This window comes from Eurosta solidaginis, chromosome 1 (genome assembly GCF_040869045.1).
Source record: "Eurosta solidaginis isolate ZX-2024a chromosome 1, ASM4086904v1, whole genome shotgun sequence".
NCBI lineage: Eukaryota > Metazoa > Arthropoda > Insecta > Diptera > Tephritidae > Eurosta > Eurosta solidaginis.
The window spans coordinates 319322439-319343682 of NC_090319.1; the positions used below are offsets into that span (position 1 = coordinate 319322439).

The window sequence follows — 21244 nt, forward strand, 5'->3', positions numbered from 1 at the left end:
GGTGCACCGCACCGCCTGCAGCAGTCTCGGTACGGCCCTGCAAACGTGAATCGGAAACACGATGGAGCGTCAGAATACAAGCGTTTAGCATTATCGTCGATGGGCTAGAGAATGTAGCAGAACACTTAGCAGAGGACACTAAGATCACAGGTGACACCAAAAGTGAAGCTACCGTTCTGTTGCAAAATATACCAAATTTTAATTTCATAACATTAGTTCATTTCTGGTGTGAAATCTTAAGGAGGATTGATCCTGAGCAGCTCAGATTACACGATCCCGGGATGAATTTTAGAGAAGCGTATCATGACCTTAAATTATTAGCGACTGAACTATCGGAAAGTCGAGAGACTCTCTGTGAAGAAGCAATAGCAAAAACGAAGTCTCTTTGTGAAAAATGGGATATTGATTAGTAAAACGTGTAAAATGTCCCCTCAAATGCCCGGAGAATCGGATTCTCGCGTTATGAAAAGTATTCTCGGTCGTCTTGGACAAGAAATACGTACAAGAGTTACACGACTAAATGACCTTAATTTTAAATTTGGATTTCTCCTAGACGTCGGAAATTTGTTAAACAAGAATAATACCGACTTAGAAAGAAATTTTAAGAACCTGGGTGAATTTTATAATACAGATTTCAATGGAACAGAACTTTTTTGCTCTTGGCGCGAGAAAACCTCACTACGCCACTGATCATTATACTTTATTATCAAGATTTAAAAGGATAAGGAGAAATTGCATTAATGGTACCATAAAAATACTAATTATCGACATTCAAACATGGCGGATTTTCATTTGAGAAACTAAGAAATTCAGGTTTTTGTTATCAAGATTATAAAAAGCTGTTTTTTTTTATCGAAATCTATAAAGTTCTGATTTTTCGCTATCGAAATAAAAAATGCTGGTTTTCCGTATGGAGACTAAAAAAATACTGGATTTAAAAATTGCCGGGTTTTCATTGTCGAACTTGAAAAAACACTTGTTTTGCGTTATCGAAATAAATAAATACTTGTTTATCGTTATAAATTTTAAAGAATACCTGTTTATAATACGCTTCTTAAAAATACTCGCTTTAGTTATCGTGATTCAATAAGTGCTTGTTATCGAAATTGTACTTCCATCTCGAGGTTAAAAAATGATGGTACTTCGTTATTCAGATAAAAAAAAATTTATTATCTAGTCTCATTATCGAAATTTTAAAAATACTAGTTTTTCGTTTTCGATATAAAAAAACACTGGTTTTACGTTTCAATTATTTTTGCCATTTTCTCGTTAAACAAAAATACTCGTTCCTTATCATAGGTATTAGAAAATTCTGTTTTTTCTTTATCGATATTAGAAGATACTGGTTTTTCGATATGGATTTCGAAAAAATACTGATTATTGTCATTCAAAAAGGATGGTTTTTCGTTATAGAAAATAAGAAATACTGGTTTCCGTCATCGCGATTAAAAAATGCTAGTTTGTCTCCATAAATCTAGAAAAATACTGGTCATTGTTATCAAAATTAAAAAAATATTGGATTCAAAATATGCTGGTGTTTCGTTATTGAGTTGCTGGGTTTTCATTTTCGAAATTAAAAACATTCTTTTTTTTCGTTATCGAAATAAATAAACACTGGTTTATCGTTATTAGTTTAAAATAATATAGGTTTATTGTCAAACATTTCTGAAAAATACTGAATTTCGTTATCGTGATTCAAAAAGTGCTTGTTATCGAAATTCAAAACATACTGATATTAAGTTATCAATATCAAAATACAAATGGTTTTCCTTACCGAGATTGAAAAAATGCTTGTGCTTCGTTATTGATGTTAAAAAAAATAATGGATTTTCGTTTTAATAATAAAAAAATACTGATTTTCGTTATCGATATATGAAAAAAATTCTGAGTTTCGCTAACGAATTTTTAAACAAACTAGTTTTTTTCGATAGTAAAAAATACTGGTTTTTCTTTTTATATATATTATGACGAATATTAGCATCACTAAGCTGATACTAAATAAATAACGGCACTACAACAATAAAGCAAGCTGCCACTCTTGTGTACGTAAAACAAATCAATCATTATTTACACATATCCATACAAGGCAACAGAGAGATACTTACAAACACATGTAATCATCAGCTGAAGTAGTACTCACGCATACACCCGCATATAGCTATAAGATAGACATAAACTACAAATATATGTGTATATAGAAATTACCAAGCAGGATATACAGCAGTTGTAGGAGGCGAAACGTCTAGACTTTAGTAGAAATATATGAATACAGCAACGGAGAGTATAAAAGTAGCGCAAGCTGAGTAACCCCTTAATCTGTTTGATTAAAACACGCAATTGGTTGTGAAGTATAAGCGTTATTGTGAAGTACTCTCAAAGTAGTCTAATAAAGACCATTTTGCATTACTGAATATTGGAGTGATTTATTCAACAGTTTAGTGACTCGAACGTTAGCAGAGGGTTTCAAGTAAGCGGAATTTCCCAAAATTCGTAACAATATTGTAACGAGTTTTGAGAAATTGTTGATAATTATTTTGCAACTTCCGTTAAAGTTCGAATATCTGACCTGTCGAATATATAACTTAAATATTCAGTATAAAAAACGTTCTTTATTTAGATTACTTTGGGAGCAGTACTTCACAATTACAATTATCACGTACTTTACTACAGCGTGTTAAAATTAAAACTGATTGATTAGCGCTTGCACCGCGCTGCCTTTATTTTCTCGTTCACCTATTTCTCCTAAGGTCTAGACTTTTCACGAATATGCCTTCTGTAATAGTTGTATATCATACTTGGTTATTTAGCTATATACGTGTATATCTGTAGTTTATGTTTTCTTCTAGTTATATGCGTGTGTATTTGTGAGTAACAGATTATGATCTTAGCTGACAATAACGTGTTGTGTGATTGTATCTCTTTCCTCTTCGCTCTTATCTGCTGACTACATATGTGTATGTGAAATAATCTCTTCGATTCTAGGTGCTGGTTTTGTATGTGAAGTGTTCTTCGTTGCCGTCTATGTATGTGTGAGATTGGCTTACTGTCGTTGTGTTTATTTACTAACAGCATAGTGATGTTTTTTACTTGTAGTGTTGTAGAAATTTTCGCTTGTGCTTCAGAAGAAATCCCAAGCTCTACATAAAACAGCAAATGCATACATTAAATTGAATGTCGAAAAGCTCACGAGAACAAGTTCGAAAAATCGTAAGATCCAATCTATATATACCCTTCTTTTCCAAACGAATTGTTAACCTGTAAGGGGAGTCCTGGTCACCACAATTTTCTTACGGAAAGAGGGGGCATATTCAAGAAGGTTCAACGTGATCATATAAAATTGCTAGTACCTTAAAGTTGTTGTTTTGCGGAAGGTACCGCAACACTCCCAAAAAACCTGCGGGGGTGTTTTTATTGCTATTACGATAACAATATACTTTTTGATAGCTCTTTTAAGAACGAACCGAGAATTTAATTGCAGTTCTACACATCTAGGCTAAAGCGGAATGCACTTCTTGATGCACTTAATGATGTTTCGCCATGATTATAGCGTCCTTCATGGGTTCCTTGACATTATTGATAAATATCTAATCTACACGGATAACAGCCTCACAGGCTTCCTCATATTTCTTTCTTTAAATTTAGCTTTTCCTACAAATTGGCCGACCCGGACCGACATGTTTTAAGACAGTCGAAAGAAACATTTACTGGCATATTGCGATGGTACTATTTCGAAAACCGCCACGTAATCATCATCAGGAAGTTTCGTAATGTTATCAAAGGTTTCACCGAGATTCAAACCGCGAATCACACGCTGAAACTGCAGTTGCCTTAACCATTAAGCTATCCTGCTTGTATTTGCTTTCGAGCTTATTTCAGTTTATCCCATTTCTACACTAACAACACAATTGAGACATTCTCTCGCTATAAACAAACAAACCTAATTATTAAAGTTTAAGTAAAAAAAGGTATTTCAAAATTGTCTTGCAAATCATTTACAAATATTTAATACTTTTGACTCCTACCAACGTCCTTGGTCATATTAAAGAAGCATGTCGACTCATATCTAAACAAGTCCGTTATACTAAATATATTCAAATAAGTTGAAATGATTGTGGCCAATGCACCAAATAACATCACCGACACAGATACTGTTAAGTCAAAGTGAAGTTGACGGCAAAATTTCAAAAATCTTAACCAATATATACGCAAACGTAAACGCCAAGAGAATGCCACACCACTTTGTTGTTGTTGTTCCAACATCAATAACTGTTCCATATCAGTGTGAACGGGTTCGAAATTCAAATCTAACGGTATACTGCCATAGGAAGATTCTGTAGCGATACGCTGATGTGTTTTTTCCATTTGACCGATGCGTCGATAAAGCAGAGGTGGTAAAATGAAAACTAACGGCGCAACAATTGTACCACCCACAATATCCATGAGTACATCGAAACTGGGCACAAATTCTGCGATAAGCACTTCGAGACCAACTACGGAAGAGCGTAAAGCGATACGCTTCCATGAGAAAGCTGGAAGAGATTGGAAATTAGTAAATAATTTAACATTTTGCAGTACTTTTCATATACTATATGCGGTTGTTTAACCCATTAATGCCCTTTGTTGAATGTGTAAGCATACATTTTTTTGTTCTTGAATTAGTTAACATATTGTGGCGAATATTGACATCACTAGGCTAGTTAATCGTCACGCAACAGCAAACACACGAAGCAGCCACTCTTATGTGCATGTACACATTATGACTAGCCACACTTATCTACAAGGCAGCGGAGAGATACCTCACACACACATATGTAGTCATCAGCCGAAGTTGTTACTCACACATACACACGCATATATAAAGCTAAATTGCCAAGCAGTAAATACAGCTGTTCTAGAAGGCGAAATGTCTGAACTTTGGTAGAGGTATGCGAATGGGGCAGCGGAGAGCATAAAAGCAGCGCAAGCTGAGTAGTCAGAATTGGTTTTGATTTAAGCACGCTATTGGTTGTGAAGTACAAGTGTTATTGTGAAGTACTCTCCAGTAGTCTAATAAAGGCCAGTTTGAAATACTGAATATTGGAGTGATTTTCTCAACAGTTTAGCATTTCGAACGTTAGCAGGAGGTTTCAAATAAGCGGAATTTCCCAAAATTCGTTACAATATTTTATGAAGAGCGTATCATTTCACTGACTGGTGCTCGTAGGGGATCTGGTCCCCAAAAATTTTGGAAGAACAAAACAATCTTCAAGAATATCGATTTGGCTCTGGTTTTGTTTCGAAATTGATTTAGTGCACGTGAACACTGTCACCAAAAAGATTTCTCTAAAGTTGAAAATCTAGGCACCTCTCCAGCAACCCGTATAGATTTGACTCATAGCAGACTAAAATACCCATAGTTTTTACGATTCGAAGAACTGGCTTGTTACGGAATAAATGATAACTCTCTTAAAGCTAATGTTTCTCAAGATATTCAATGTGAACAATTGGCCGCTGCTCGTAGTAACCCCTCCTTGACCATGCATATTCTATGTTATAATGGGCGTTAATCGGCTAAATTACGTATTCATCAATCGCTTTGCCTTACACTCTTTGATTTGTAGATTATTTTCAATTTGCAAAAACATTGCCGAGCTGCCCACGATAATCGAAAAGCACAGTTGTAACGATATTAGTATAAGCAATAAATATAGTGGAACACTCTTCGGCAGCGTCTCGAGCAAGTTATCGGCAATCATCGTACCAAACTTGTAAGCTGCAATAATAGATCCAAAAATCGCAATGGTGCAAGTAACTGGAAAAAATGGGAATAATTTACGAAAAAAGAAATAAGTAATGATAATATTTAGAAATAAATTACTTTCAATAACAAATTACAATGAATAAGAATAGAATAGGAACGAGTATAGGAATAGAAATAGAAATAGGAATAAGAATAGGAATAGGAATGAGTATAGAAATAGGAACTGGAAAAGGAATTGGAATTGGAATTGGAATAGGAATAGGTATAGGAATAGGAATAGGAATAGGTATAGGAATAAGAATAGGAATATGAATAGGAATAGGAATGGATATAGAAATAGGAACTGGAATATGAATTGGAATAGGACTAGGAATAGAAAGATGAATAGGAATAGTAATAGGAATAGTAATATAAAAAGAGGAATAGGAATATGAATAAGAATAGGAATAGAATAGGAATTGGAATAGGAATAGGAGTAGGAGTAGGAATAGGAGTAGGAATAGGAGTAGGAGTAGGAATAGGGATAGGAATAGGAATATTAATAGGAATAGGAACATAAAAATAGGAATAGGAATAAGAATAGGAATATGAATAATAATAGGAATAGGAATAGGAATAGGTATTTAAAAATAGGGATACGAATATTAAAATAGGAATAGGTATAGAATAGGAATAGGAATAAGGATAGGAATATGAATAGTAATAGGAATAGAATAGGAATTGAAATAGGAATATGAACAGTAATAGGAATAGGAATAGGAATATGAATAGTAATAGGAATAGGAGTTGGAATAGGAATAGTAATAGGAACAGGAATAGAAATAGTAATTGGAATAGGATTTGGAATAGGAATAGGAGTAGGGATAGGAATGGGAATAGGGATAGGAACAGGAACAGAAATAGGAATAGGAATCAGAATAGGAATAGGAATATGAATAGTAATAGGAATAGGAGTTGGAACAGGAATAGGAATAGTAATAGGAACAGGAATAGAAATAGTAATTGGAATAGGATTTGGAATAGGAGTAGGGATAGGAATGGGAATAGGGATGGGAACAGGAACAGGAATAGGAGTAGGAATAAGAACAGTAATAGCAATAGGAATAGAATAGGAATTGGAATAGAAATAGGAATAGGAATAGGAGTAGGAGTAGGAATAGCAATAGGGATAGGGATAGGAATAGGACTAGTAAAAGGAATAGGAATAGGAACAGAATAGGAATAAGAAGAGGAATACGAATAGTAATAGGAATAGGAATAGAATAGGAATTGGAATAGGAATATGAATAGTAATAGGAATAGGAATAGAATAGGAATTGGAATAGGAATAAGAATAGGAATATGAATAGTAATAGGAATAGGAGTTGGAATAGGAATAGGAATAGTAATAGGAACAGGAATAGAAATAGTAATTGGAATAGGATTTGGAATAGGAATAGGAGTACGGATAGGAATGGGAATAGGGATAGGAACAGGAACAGGAATGGGAATAGGAATAGGAATAGGAATAGGAATAGAAATAGGAATAGGAATAGTAGTAGGAATAAGAATAGGAATTGGAATGGGAATAGGAATAGGAATTGGAATAGGAATAGGAATAGGAATAGGAATATGAATAGGAATAGAATAGGAATTGGAATAGGAATTGGTATAGGAAAAGGAATAGGAGTAGGAGTAGGAGTAAGAGTAGGAGTAGGAGTACGAGTAGGAATAGGGATAGGAATGGGATTAGTAATAGGAATAGGAATATAAAAATAGGAATACGAATATAAAAATAGGAATAAGAATAGGAATATGAATAGTAATAGAAATAAGAATAAGAATGGGTATAGAAATAAGGAACTGGAATAGGAATTGGAATAGGAATAGAAAGATGGATAGGAATAGTAATAGGAATAGGAATATAAAAATAAGATTAGGAATATGAATAGTAATAGGAATAGAATAGGAATTGGAATAGGAATTGGAATAGGAATAGGAATAGGAGTAGGAGTAGGAGTAGGAATAGGGATAGGAATAGGAATGGGAATAGTAATAGCAATAGGAATATAAAAATAGGAATACGAATATAAAAATAGGAATAGGAATATGAATAGTAATAGGAATAGGAGTAGGAATAGGAATAGGAATAGGGATAGGAATAAAAATAGGAAGAGGAATAGGAATAAGAATAGGAATAGGAATAGGAATAGAACTAGTAATTGGAATAGAATTAGTAATTGGGATAGGATTTGGAATAGGAGTAGGAATAGGAATAGGAATAGGAATAGGAATAAGAATAGGAATAGGAATTGGAATAGGAATAAGAATAGGAATAGGAATAGGAGTAGGGATAGGAATATCAATAGGAATATGAATAGGAATAGGAATAGAATAGGAATAGGAATATGAATATAAGAATAGGAATAGAAGTAGGTATTTTATTTTTGTGCATTGTAATTTTATTGTTGTTGTTGTAGCAATAAGGACACTCCCCGCAGACCAGTGGAGAGTTTTATCGATGTTGATGATCTTTTGTCGGATGCAGATCCGGTACGTTACGATAACAAGCACCTTTAAGGTACTAGCCCGACCATCTCGAGAACGATTTAGTATGACCACACGAAACTTTCTAGGCCATCCCGACCTCCTACCCCTTAGACCCATGAAGAACTTTGGGTCGTCAGAGCCTCTGCTGTTAAAGAAACAGTACTCACCACGGGGAGGTGAGGTTGACAATTGGATTGGAGAAGCTATAAATTGCGTTGGCGACCCCCGATGGGGTTAATTTTAATGTAATTATGTTTAGTGCAATCGGAATAAAATTACAATTAACAATATAATAATGTATAACAATGCAAACTTACTTGTGATGCCACTGAAGGCTGCCCAGTAAACTTGAGATTTTTGTTGCATATCGATTTGCAAGGTCAGTAACATTGGATGAATATCGAACTGGAAAGCCAAAACGCTATAACCATTTAAAAGTGCCCATAACGATGGTAATTCTACAGAATTGCAATAAAACAAACTCAAATAAATATGTAAATATGCAAAGATACCGTAAATAAAACGAAAAAGTCAATGAACGTTCGATCGGTATGTGATCTTACCCAAGCTGACACCTTCGAAGGGTTTGTCCAATGGTGGCGAAGCGAAAAGACAAAACCACAAAAGAATCACAATCACAACGAGGACCACAAGTGAGAAAATCGTCAATCCACTGCAAATATAATAAATGCATAAACATAGCTGCTCATCACGAGCTCATACTTTGTAAATAATATTTATTTCACATCTTTTTAAATAAATTTACAATTACATTAACATAATTATACAGATGCGGAAAAATAATTGGAGCCACTTTGCCTACTTTTATCTCGTATTAATGTAGAGACTATGTTAACATGACTGAATTCAGTAGAAACGCTATGTCTAAATAGAAGCTTCAACTCCAGCGTTGTTATTTCGTAAGCAAGATCAGTATATTGACCCATGAATATTTGATTATATTGCCGACGTCTCCGAAAGACAGTCATTCAGTACATCCCTTTGAGAGGGGCACAATTTCTAATTTAAAAAAAGTTCATGAATCGAAAGAGCACAGGATTATTCATATGTATAGTCAGGTTTCGTTGAAGAATGCTCGTTTGTGGACTTCGCTGACCAATCTACTACTTAAAGTAGATCAGCGGTGCACCCGAGAGCTAAGTGGAGCTTCTTTAGGCTCTAGACATAATTCTGCAATTTCCCGTATGCACACATACTAAAATAAAATATGGTGTTTATATACTGTAGGATCTGCCGAAACTATTCACAACTGAATTAGGAGAAAAAGGAGACGAAGTTGTGATCGTTGAGCAATTTTTGGAATTTGACTGGCTTTATCCGGAAACTGCACCAATTTCTTCCGCATATATGATACCTTTAAGCATTATATTAGATGCAGAACATTTCTGTCGCTGGTCCGACATTAACGGAATAGGTAATATTTTTTTTATTTCGTGAGGAGTATGTTTGTCATGTGTCTGCTATCAATATCCTATATATAACTTTCGAAAGACCTTTTAACGTATGGTGACTGAAATCTGAACAAACATATTATAGTCAAAACAAAGTATTGTTTTACTTAAATTTGATTTATTTTAATATCTCGATATATAAGATAAATCTATATATATAAAAATTAAATTGTGTGTGTGTGTATGTTCGCTATGGAAAAGTATTTCCCACACTTCACCAAAGTTTTGCATATGTTCCTTCGATCAACGCGAAGGTTTTAGGCTAAAAAAAATTTCGATATATATAGAAGGGGCGTGGCACCTCCCATATAAATGGAATATATCATACTGCATATCTCTGGATGTAGTAATGGTAAGATAATGAAAATTGGTAAGGAGCTATATGACGTTAAATCCTAACACCTCCAGTGAAATGTGGAATTGGGAAAAAGGGGCGTGGTACCTTCCCTACAAATGGGTTTTTTCAGAACTATGGCTGAAGTACAAACTGAGGTTATTTTAACACCTAAAATTTGACTGCATTGTTAAGTTTGGCTGTTATTCCTTTTGGACATTATCTGCCACCGTTAAAACGAAAATTGGTTAGCTGCAGTCTATCTACATCTTCTATAAAAATCAAATTCAGTGTGTGTGTTCCCTATGGAAACGTGTTTCACACACTTCAATCATCACCAAATTTTGGCTGTAGGTTCCTTCTATCAAGACGAAAGTTTTTATTATTTCAGAATTAAGAATTTTAAATTTAAATGTTTTTTTTTGGCTATGCGAACGCACTATCTTAGCTCGCAAAAATTATCATGTTAACAAAATCAATTATCGCATTCAAAACCAATTTCCTGGTGAAGTGACGAAATATAAATCGATCGCCACAGTTACAGATGAAGCTCAAACTGGGAATTATCCAATTGAATTTCTAAACTCTTTAGAACCACCTGGAATGCATGCGCATATATCAACTTTGAAAATTGGCTCACCAATCATGCTTCTTCGGAATTTAAGCCCACCCCACCAAAATTGTGCAAAGGAACCAGACTTTGCGTTTAGAAATTAATGCCGTATGTAGTCGAAGCAACAACCATCAGCGGTAAAGTCAAAGGTGAAGATGTGCTCATACCACGGATCCCAATGATTCCTACAGATTTTGCATTCAATTTTAAGCGCTTACAGTTTCCTGTACGCCTTGCTTTTGCAATTACAATCAACAAAGCGCAAGGATAATCGCTTACTGTTGCAGCATTAAATTTACAGAGTCCGTGCTTTTCCCATGGCCAGCGATATGTTGCTTGCTCCAGAGTTGGAACGCCAAAAAAAATTTGTTTATCTTTGCACCGAACGAATAAACTAAAAATATTGTGTACCCACATGAATTACAATTAGACACAATACAAAAATGTTTTAAACGGAAATTTCACCAAATATGCGTCCAGATTTCAATTCAATTTACAGAACAATAAACTAAATTATCAACAAACAAAACAGAAAAAATAACGTAACATTCATTCGATCTCGGCGTTACAACGGACTCGGGGAAAGCTAGTTTATAAATAAATATTTGCTCCATTACGGCTTGCTTTTCGTATTTTTCCGGCAATTTCCTCATTGATTCTTGAATTCCTACCGTTCGAAGTTTTTGAGCCCCTTTTTGATTTTATTAACTAAACAAGTCGTGTTTTTGGCAGAGTAGCCCTTCCCATAAGCACGTCTTTTCAAATTTGCCCAAAAAGTTTCAATTGGTCTCAGCTGAGGAACGTTTGGGGAGTTATACTTTTTATGTACAAATTCGATTTTGCGGCTATGTAAGTCTCTTAGCGTGCTTTTTGCATAATGTGACGATGCCATATCCGGCCAGAACACTACCTAGTCCCCTTTGTTGTATTTATTAATAAATTTTTGAAGTTCCGGAATGCATTTCTCTGTATATGTCTGAGCAGAAACAGCTAAGCAACCCTTGAAAAATACGGGCTCACTTATCCCACGTTCACTGATTGTTAGCCACAACAAAACTTTCCCTGGAAATTCAGTTTTTTGAATATGCTTCACTTTTTCGGAAGCTTTTCGTTTTCTGGACTCGAAGTAATATTTTGGCTGCCATTCGTTGCCTTCCACTGTGAAGTAGCTGTCATCGTCCATAAGGCATTTGTAATTTGAAGATGTGGAAAAATATTTTTGCGAAAGTAGCCTCAACCTGGATTTAATTGTTTGTTCCTGCTTTTATGTAGTAGCTGGTTTCGATTTTCTTTTTTTAATTTGTATCTTCATAGCTTCCAAATAATGTTTAATAGTATTCTTTTCAACTTGGTATTTTGGTCCAAGCTTTTTTTGCTTTGCGCCCACTGGCGGGACGGGACCTACTTGTTTCATGCCGACTCCGAACGGCATCTGTGAGGCAGATGAGTTTTCACTGAGAGCTTTTCATGGCAGAAATACACTCGGAGCGCTTGCCAAACACTGCCGAAGGGCAGCTTCGGTATTTCCAGATATTTCTTTGCATACACCCAATTTTCTGGATTATTCAACATCACAGTAATGCCTATGTTTTATACGATTATATAAGCATGCAGTTTTAGACTCTGCCGGGATCATAGATCGAGGCTCGAAGTGTTATTTATCCTCGTTCCTAGGTACTACGTGGTACTATCCCATTTATTCGAAAAGAACGCGACTCTTATTGTGGCTGAGAGTCTCCCGCTTTACTGTCACTCTTTGAAAGCTATAATATTTCCTATATGTTATTTTTGTTGTTGTCACCCTCACCGAGGGTATAGTGGAGTACTAATGATATGGGCTACTATACCGAATGGCGCAGTAACGACTGTCGCCTTTTACTACAGGTATTGGACAGCTGATCAAAGCCGATAATTGTGCATTTACAGCTCTTGGACAGCTGATATTGTTACTGTGTCCGGCCGCAAAAATACTCCCGAAAAGTTTAGGGCAGTGTTGCGAATGTGGACTGACCTTTGACAGATATGAACCCGGTACTTTCCGGTACTAGCACTATCGATACTAACCCAACTGCCACCGGAACAATTTGTTGCATTCCTCGAACCATCGATTAGGTAGATTTTAGTTGCCTTTTCATTATTAATGCTTACTTACGGGAATTTTTCAAGTCCCTTAACCCACCGTGGTATTGAACGGCTGATCAAAGCTGATACCCATAAGTTGGCAATAGAGGGCTCACACTTTTGGTTTGAACCTTAGTAAACTCGCTTGCAGGTTACTAGCCAATTTGGAAAGACAAATGCAAAGGGCCATTTTCTGTTATGCAAAGAAAAACCCTGCTCCGACACCGGAGTCCTTCTTTAGGGCAACCTCCTGCCGTGGTAGAGTGACTAATGTGCTTAATTGACATATCGTAGATTCTGGATGCAGATCCCGAACAGTTTAAAAGAATTTCGTCTTTAAAGCATTCAACTAAAAAAGAAACCCCTAACAAACGGCTTTACCTCGCAAGTAGCTCTATTTACTTTCGCATACCTGTAGATTTTCCACTTTTGTAACGCATTATTGCTCTTACCGCATATGTTTAGGACTGCGTAGCCACATCAGTGGGCAACATAATATTCCTATTATAATAACCCAATAACAAAATGAAAAGGAAAACTTATCATCGCTAATACGTTCGCCGACGAGCTCAAGATTTTGTGCCGCAATCACCAAACTTGGTATAGCCGTAGCAAAAATACTAATATCTAGTAAGATGCGTACAAATTGGCTGAGGCAGGATCCATAGGCCAAATCCGCAATAGCTGCATAGGGATATCTGTAAAATTAAAGGATTTATAATTATCTTAGCGCGATCTAATCTTATTTTAATAGATTCTTGGGTGTTTATTGGGTTAGCCATGATTAATAATTTTATGACAAAGAAAAAGTGCTCCTAGCTGATAAAGAGGCATATTCTACTAGAATGTTGCTGGGAGTAAGAGTAGGGAGTAGGATATGATTCCGATACACTTCGGTATGTGGATTTAAGTTCCCCCCTGGAACCTTCGACTCTGTGGATTTAAGTGGCCCCTTCTGACCGCTGGACGGCTAGAAGTCCCCTCCACTTCTAACTATTCATTGAACACCGTGCCCTTGAAAGTATATAAACGGTAAAACGAAAAATCGAATTTATAAGCTGAACTTTTTGTAACTCTGTCCTCCTGATTGAGCTTTCAGGAATTTCAAGATGGTAAATCTCAATCCAAGAATTTATAGCTCGTCGAGAGAAGAACATTTTCCGTTCTATTCTTTGCAAACCCAAAACCAGAGCTGGTTTTAAAGAATGAAAGTCAAAGTGGAAAAAGGAGCAAAACGGAGGCTTCACTCATTGCAAAACCGATCATGAGACCGAAAAAAATTAAATAACGTAACCTAAACCGAGACTCTTTGCAAAACCAATACCGAAACTCTTTAGACACCCGAAACGGAGAGAACGGTCAATAAAGACTTCATGGACTGAATGTACCTATAGTGTTACCAGAATGTGTTTGACCACCAAACAGAAAACTCCCCCAACTGCCAACAGTTTATCTCTGCATCTCCTACTTCCTACATGTGCTGTTACTGACGAGGCCGTACTTATAAGCATGTGAAGCCAAAAGGCAGTCTCCAGTTAGAATGCCCATCATGAGGCTGGCGTCTTCTCTCTTTAGAGATATTAGCAATTTGTGTGTTTAATGTAGTAGCACATGATCTAAGAAATTTTGCAGCCTCGCGTTGTCTTTCTTTGATTTTCCCAAGCATATTGTGATGTCTACCGTCGATTCATCGAGTGCTGTATCCTCCTTTGTCAACTCGTTATCTCTGTCGTTACCTTCTATCCCATTATAGTAAATATATATAGTCCAGCCTGAGCGAAGTCCCTGCAATGCTTCTTTTCTTTCCAGGATATTTCTTGAGGAAGTACTGTTTGAGATTATTGCCTTAAACGCTGCCTATCAATATACATATATACACAATCGCAGTTTAGGAAGCTTCTTCCAAAATGTCTGCTGCTTACTTCACGGCTACAATTTCCGTCTGAAAGACACATAAACATCAGAGACGACCCTTTCCGGTAATTGGAAACCATTGGTATACACGTGTATAGTATGTTCTACCCTTTTCGGAAAGTATTAAAGCTCAGACAAAAGGGACCGTGTAGACTATATTTGGCCCTATTTTTGATGGCGTTATACTGATATGGCCATACGGCCTACACTCAATCTGATCCGCGGCTTGGACCTTGTTACAGTCGGGGTAGTTTTTAGGAATGGATCAAAAACGGAAATATTTTACGGACAGAATAAATCTTTAAGTTCGAAGGCAAAACCTAAACTTAAACCAAAACCATGATCAAAATCAATTTTATAGAACTAAACCGAAACAGTTTGTGAAACCAAAGCCTGAGTTAATTTAAAATAACGAAACCTTACCAAAACAAATAAAAAAGAAATTGTTCAAAGAAAGAAGCGAAAAAAGAAACTGAGAATAGGTTTAGTTAAATTTTAGAAAAACGAGGCCGGAGCCAGTTTTATAAAACGAAACCGAAACGGAAACAAGTTCTACGCAAAACCGAAACCGAAAATAATTTTAGAGAATGAACACATTCCCGAAGCGAAACTCTGGGTAAACCGAAATCTAAACCGAAGCAAACTTCAAAAAAAATTATCTAAAACCGATGAGGTGACTCTGGAAGTGTTCGAAAGGAAAGTTCTTCGAAATATTTAGGGACCTCCACGTATCCGCGGAGGCGAGTACCAAGCTTTATTAAAACACAGTGGCTACGCTGGCTAGGCCATGTTATGCGTAAAATGATGCTCTAACTAAGAAGCAGAGGAATAAGGCGGGCCCCATTACGCTGATGGGATCAGGTACAACATGATATAAATTCCCTTAATGGGACCAATTGGCGTCAGTTAATCTAACGAAGAAACAACTGGCGCACATTGTTGGACGACCATAATCGTTTAAACGGTTAAGCGCCAATTAAGTAAGTCAATAAGTAACCCAAAACCGGACCTCGTTACAAAACCCAAACCAAAACGAATTTTTAACAGCGAAGCGGATAAGCGGAAAAGATCCTACGAACAATTGTGCGAACTGTACGCTGAAGTCGGAACATTTTACAGTTTACAGTGGGTCTAGGCTCATTCCTGCGATGTTGGAGCATGACGGCCTTTTAATCAGCGACGTCCAAACTCCTCTTACCATTTGCATCTAAAGCAGCTGGGATTCATCCCCCACAAAGTTTTGAGTTAACCACACCCTATCTAAATATTTACAATCGATAACTCACCTGCTCTTTTGTGCTATCGACGGGTCAAACGATTCTGCCATAATCCAACATTGACTGAGTAAAAATGATGTGTAAATTTGTAGTACAATTATGGAGAGAACCAAGGGTATGCCAAGGAAACCCAATTTCACCAACAGATGGGGCAAAGTTATTAAAGGCAAAACACCAAATAAATCGACGACATAAAGCACAGCAATGAAAAGAGTCAAATTATCTTTTTCTTCACTAAAAATTTGAAATTTTGGCAGAGCACTAAAACGAGTACGCGACAGAAATGGCAGTTGATCATTGTGTGAATGCATCGAGGATGTATCTTTCAATTGATAATACGCCTTAGATGGACGCACAGCGGGTTTGCGACGACGTTTGAAAAACATTCTGTGTAAATTATCCTTTTAACTTCCTAATAACTAGATTATTCTTAGTTAATAAAATTGCGTTTTGAATTTCCCAAACAAAATTTCGAAACGCTGAAGGAACGGTGAAGTCATTTGGTAATACGACTGGACGGCTTAAAGTAACGCGAGCAACTGAAGCCTTCTTCGATGCATTAGAAAATCGTAGTAACTCAAACTATTCAATATGATGCATATACCGTTAGATATACATAAATATGTACTACATATCTGTATATACAGATAGCTTGATATATATTTAGAAAGCCAAGTGCAAGGTGGTGCAAAATGAGTAATGAGCAATAAGACCCATCGTGGTAGGGAGGGACGCACCAAATTAAAAGGGATTACAGTGAAATGACAGCCCTTGGTCGGGAAAAAAACCCGGGTCGCTCCGGGACATAGAACCGGATGACGTGGTAAGCGAAGGAGATGAAGTCTTTCTCGCTATCAAAGCATTAGAAGCCTTCTCCTTTCTCTGTTTCCAAATACGACGCCTTTGGCATCACGGACAGTATCATAGATCTACCCGATAATTTTTCTCTCGAATAATTCAAGGTCATTCCAACTTCTCTCGACACAGCCCTAAATTTCGTGGTATACATTAGAAAAGCTTTGATGGAAGACTTATAAAAAAAATAGAACGTGTGATATACCTCCAAGGAGATTTAGGACGAGCTTCACATGAAATTTCAGTCAAGCTACTTTTTTTAACTTTTCCTACAAATTGGCGGGACGGGAGCAACATGTGTTATGCCGACTCCAGTTTTCGTGGCAGAAATGCACTCGGAGTTTTTGTCAAACCACTCCCGAAGGTCGACCCTGCTTAGAAACATGTTTTCTAATTAGGAACACTTTTCTCTAAAGATTCTGATAGTAATTTTTCCTGGTTTAGAATATACCCGCGGTAGGTATGCCTGTCGTAAGAGGCGACTAAAATACCGGATTCAAGGGATTTGTGTAGCGCAGTCCTTTCAGGTTGCCAGCGCAATACAGAGCTTCTTCAAACCCAATTGTGAACCTCACCTATCCGTGGCGAATCCTGTTTCATTAACAGCCGAGGCTCTGGCGACCCCGAACTCCTCATGGATCTAGGGGGTGGGAGGGCGGTATGGCCTAGAAGGTCGCATGTGGTCATAACAAATCGTTCCCGAGATGGTCGAGCTTGGTACCGGAACGTACCGGATCGGCATCCGGCGAAGGACCATCAACTCGATAACATTCCCCAAGGCCTTCGGGAAGTGTCTTTATCGCTAATAACATGAGAGCTTATAGGTCGTGATTTTTGTTCATCGGGAGAAGACCTTGCTCTTCATTTACCTATTTAGTCAAAGTAAAACTTGGCCAACGTAGTGTGATGGTAGCGTGCTCCGCATACCACACGGTATGCCCTGGATTCGCACCCAACATCAAAATTTTAGAAATAAGGTTTTTCAATTAGAAGAAAATTTTTCTAAGCGGGGTCACCCCTCGGCAGTGTTTGGCAAGCGCTCCGAGTGTACTTCTGCCATGAAAAGCTCTCAGTGAAAACTCATCTGCCTTGCAGATGCCGTTCGGAGTCGGCATAAAACATGTAAGTCCCGTCCGGCCAATTTGTAGGGAAAATCAAGAGGAGCACGACGCAAATTGGTAGAGAAGCTCGGCCTTAGATCTCTTCGGAGGTTATCGCGCCTTAGATTAATTTTTTTTTTTTTAACTTGAGCGTAACTGATTCTCCGTTTGATTTCTATTCTGAAATCGTTTTCGCTATTAATGTTGGTTCCCATATAGACCTGGCACCAGTTGCCAAGGCGCGAATGCACTGGTTCTCTGTTTCATGACAGCAAGTACTACGGCTTGCCCTCATTCATCACAACACCCAATTTTTTTAACTTTATTTAACAACAAACTTTCCACGCCTTCTTTAGGGCGCTTATTATACCCTTTCCGTTCAGACGTGCTGCTTCTGTTATTTCCTAGAGCATCGCAATGGCTTGAAAAGGTATTTCAAAGTCTTTACGAGGCTGGTGGTGCTGCCCTGTGAACAGCTTCCTACTCCTCCTAGCCAGCCCGACATTTGTCGTCATATCTATAGTTTTATCGGTCACTGCAACTTAAGAGATTTACTCGCACGGCTAGGTTACATTGTTAGGTCGAAGATTGCTCTCAGAGAGCTGGTGTGAGATTTAAATGGAATAATCAACCGCTGTGTATTTATTGGGAAGCTTCTCGGCGATTAATTTTCCTTGTTTCATTGCCGATACTTTTTTGCTGCACATAAACGTGTATTTTACCTACCAAAAGGTGTTAATCCGAGTCGACGTTTGAATCTCGTAGAGTGAGCACATCCAAGAAACTAGAGCCCTTCCTGCCACCGAACACGACGCCATCGATTAGCTGCCGTGCTCCACCATCGGATTTTTTGCTACAGCTTGGCACTGCAGATCATCATACTTCAAGCAGCGGCGATGTCAAGCAACCTCAACCAGTTGAGAGATGTTATATCTGATTTTCCGACTGTAGAGCCAAAGAAAGGCTCCTTCCTTTCCCATCCTAGCGTTAAGGTCGGCAGATATGATGTTCTTTCATGACGTTTGTACACCTAATAGACATCATCTATTTGTGCGTAGGTGCAAAATTAGATGTTCGAATTAAACTTTTTAAGTCTACAAATAAACCTTCGAAGATATTTAGGCTTAGCTTACCTTGTAATTTGTTGCTGTCATGTACATACATTACATATGCCGGGGTTGATTATGGACAAGTAAGACTTTAACCTGTTACATTATACAGAGCGAAGTCGGGCTAGGGTGACTCGTGTCCCTTTTTTGTAGAGTGCTTTCTACCTTCTGCAAGAGTTGGATATTGTGTATTGCTAACAAGGTTCACCGGGCGCTTCCTGGCTAATGCTTTTACCGATTCTGTCTGGATTTTGCTTAGGGCCTGTTTGTGCTTGTCTCGATCTAGAGGCTGTGTTGGCAGGTGCCGGATCTCGTCATAGTGCTTAAGGAGATGTCCTCGTTTGTGACAATTTAGCAAAAACTGCCTGTTCAACATTTCGTTTTACTCTTTAATGTTGAGCTCTTTGGCTGCACTATGTAGGTGTTGTTCGTGGGTCATAAGGAGACATGCGGTGGCAGTTCTGATTGCAGCATTTTTACAGGCTGCAATCTTTTCCAGTATGTATTTTTAAGACCAGGCGACCAAACAGGTGACGCGTATCACATGAGCGGCCGGCCAATTGATTTGTACGTGTTTGGCAACGTTTCTTTATCTTTTTCCCCAGGTGCTGCAGGCAAGCGATTTGAGGATTTTGTTGTGGCTTTGTACTTTAGATACAATTTCAGTGGCATGCGCCTTGAAGGTCAGAGTTTTATCGAACGTTACGCCACAGATCTTTGGATGACGTGAACATCATAGAGGTAAACGTCCAATATTTGCGTCACCTGTTCCTTTCACGCCGTAAACAGAGTGCCCGTGAATTTTGTCGGTTATAATGCCAGGTTGCGCGAGGTGAGGAAACTAGAATGACCGTGGAGATAGCTGTTTATTTTGGAAACTAATTCATTTATCGAAGGGCCAGGTCCCGTTGCCATACTCGTGCATTCGTTGGCCTTCGTTCCATAGGTTAGTAGACGAGCGGCGAAGCGTAAGGTTTTTGTTTGGCAACACCTTTTTCTAAAGTCTCCCCGTGTCATCAGCATCATCCAATGCACTGACATTATATGACTTTTGCAACACCTTGTTGATAAATGGGTTTTACAAGCACCCACCAAAACATTCAAATGTAAATTGTATTATATAGCTGGTCTGTAGATATGTATGTTACTTTAAGCAGAGTTACCTGTAATTTAATACTCCTGCAATGAGTTTTAGCTTGTCAACTTATGTATATATATGTACATTAGAGCGGGTCAAATTTGTTTCCATCAGGAGTATAGCAAAAACGTAATATACATATGATTCTAAGAAAAATTGCTGAAGACACCATAGCTCTAAGTCCGATTTTGAGTCCCCCACTTTTGCGAAATAGATATTTTGCCATACCAATGTAGGGTTTGACCAAAAAATTTTCATATCTTCTGACAGAATTATAGGAAAAATATCGTATTGGGCTTGCTTTAAAGATATTTTACGTACATTTCAGAATTTTAGAAATTAGCCTAAAATGAACTTTTAACTACTATGTTATCATTTTGAACAAATTTCTTATGGAAATTTTTTTTTCTTTACAACTGAAATAAGTCCAGAACATTTCCAAAAACTTTCATTCAGTTTTGCTTTTTTCGAATTCGTTTTAGTAGAAAAAAATTTTCAAAAAAAACTAGAGCTTACGATTTCTCGACCAGAGATGATATTTCTCGCGAGTCTCGTCTTCTCGCGAGATTCTCGAATTACTCGTAGGGCTCGTGAGATTTTCGAATCTCGAATTACTCGTAAGGCTAGCGAGCTTCTCGACATTCAACTGAATCGATTCATTGGCTATTTTATATAGAGCTTACGATTTCTTCTGGAGCACAAACCAAAACGTCCGCAAAACCACATGTAAAAAACCCCAAAATGCATAGAATATTGTAATGCAGGGACTGAATTGAAAGTCGAAAAGATCGCGAGTATTACGAGTAATTCGAGATTCGAGAATCTCGCCAGCCTTACGAGTAGTTCGAGATTCGAGAATCTCGCGAACATTACGAGTAAGTCGAGATTCGAGAATCTCGCGAGAAGCCATGTGCCTGATATCTCGTTGAAAAATAAAATATTGCCAACAAAAGTATATGTATAAGAAATATGTTTTGAGTTAAATGTCATTGAAGCAATATAATCAACAAAAAAGTCACAAGAAAAAAATTCAAGTGTATAA

The 21244-nt window shown here is 37.4% G+C and overlaps 1 protein-coding gene across 1 annotated transcript; it reads right to left on the minus strand.

The window, feature by feature from the left end:
* Nucleotides 1–3968: 3968 nt before the first annotated feature.
* On the minus strand, nt 3969–16512 carry mah (mahogany). The gene is made up of 6 exons (XM_067772444.1): nt 16010–16512; nt 13262–13507; nt 8833–8942; nt 8587–8727; nt 5585–5791; nt 3969–4529 (listed from the first exon to the last, which is right to left on the minus strand). The coding sequence occupies exons 1-6, from the start codon at nt 16384–16386 to the stop codon at nt 4003–4005; spliced, it is 1608 nt and encodes a 535-aa protein (XP_067628545.1). The 5' UTR covers nt 16387–16512; the 3' UTR covers nt 3969–4002.
* Nucleotides 16513–21244: the final 4732 nt, after the last annotated feature.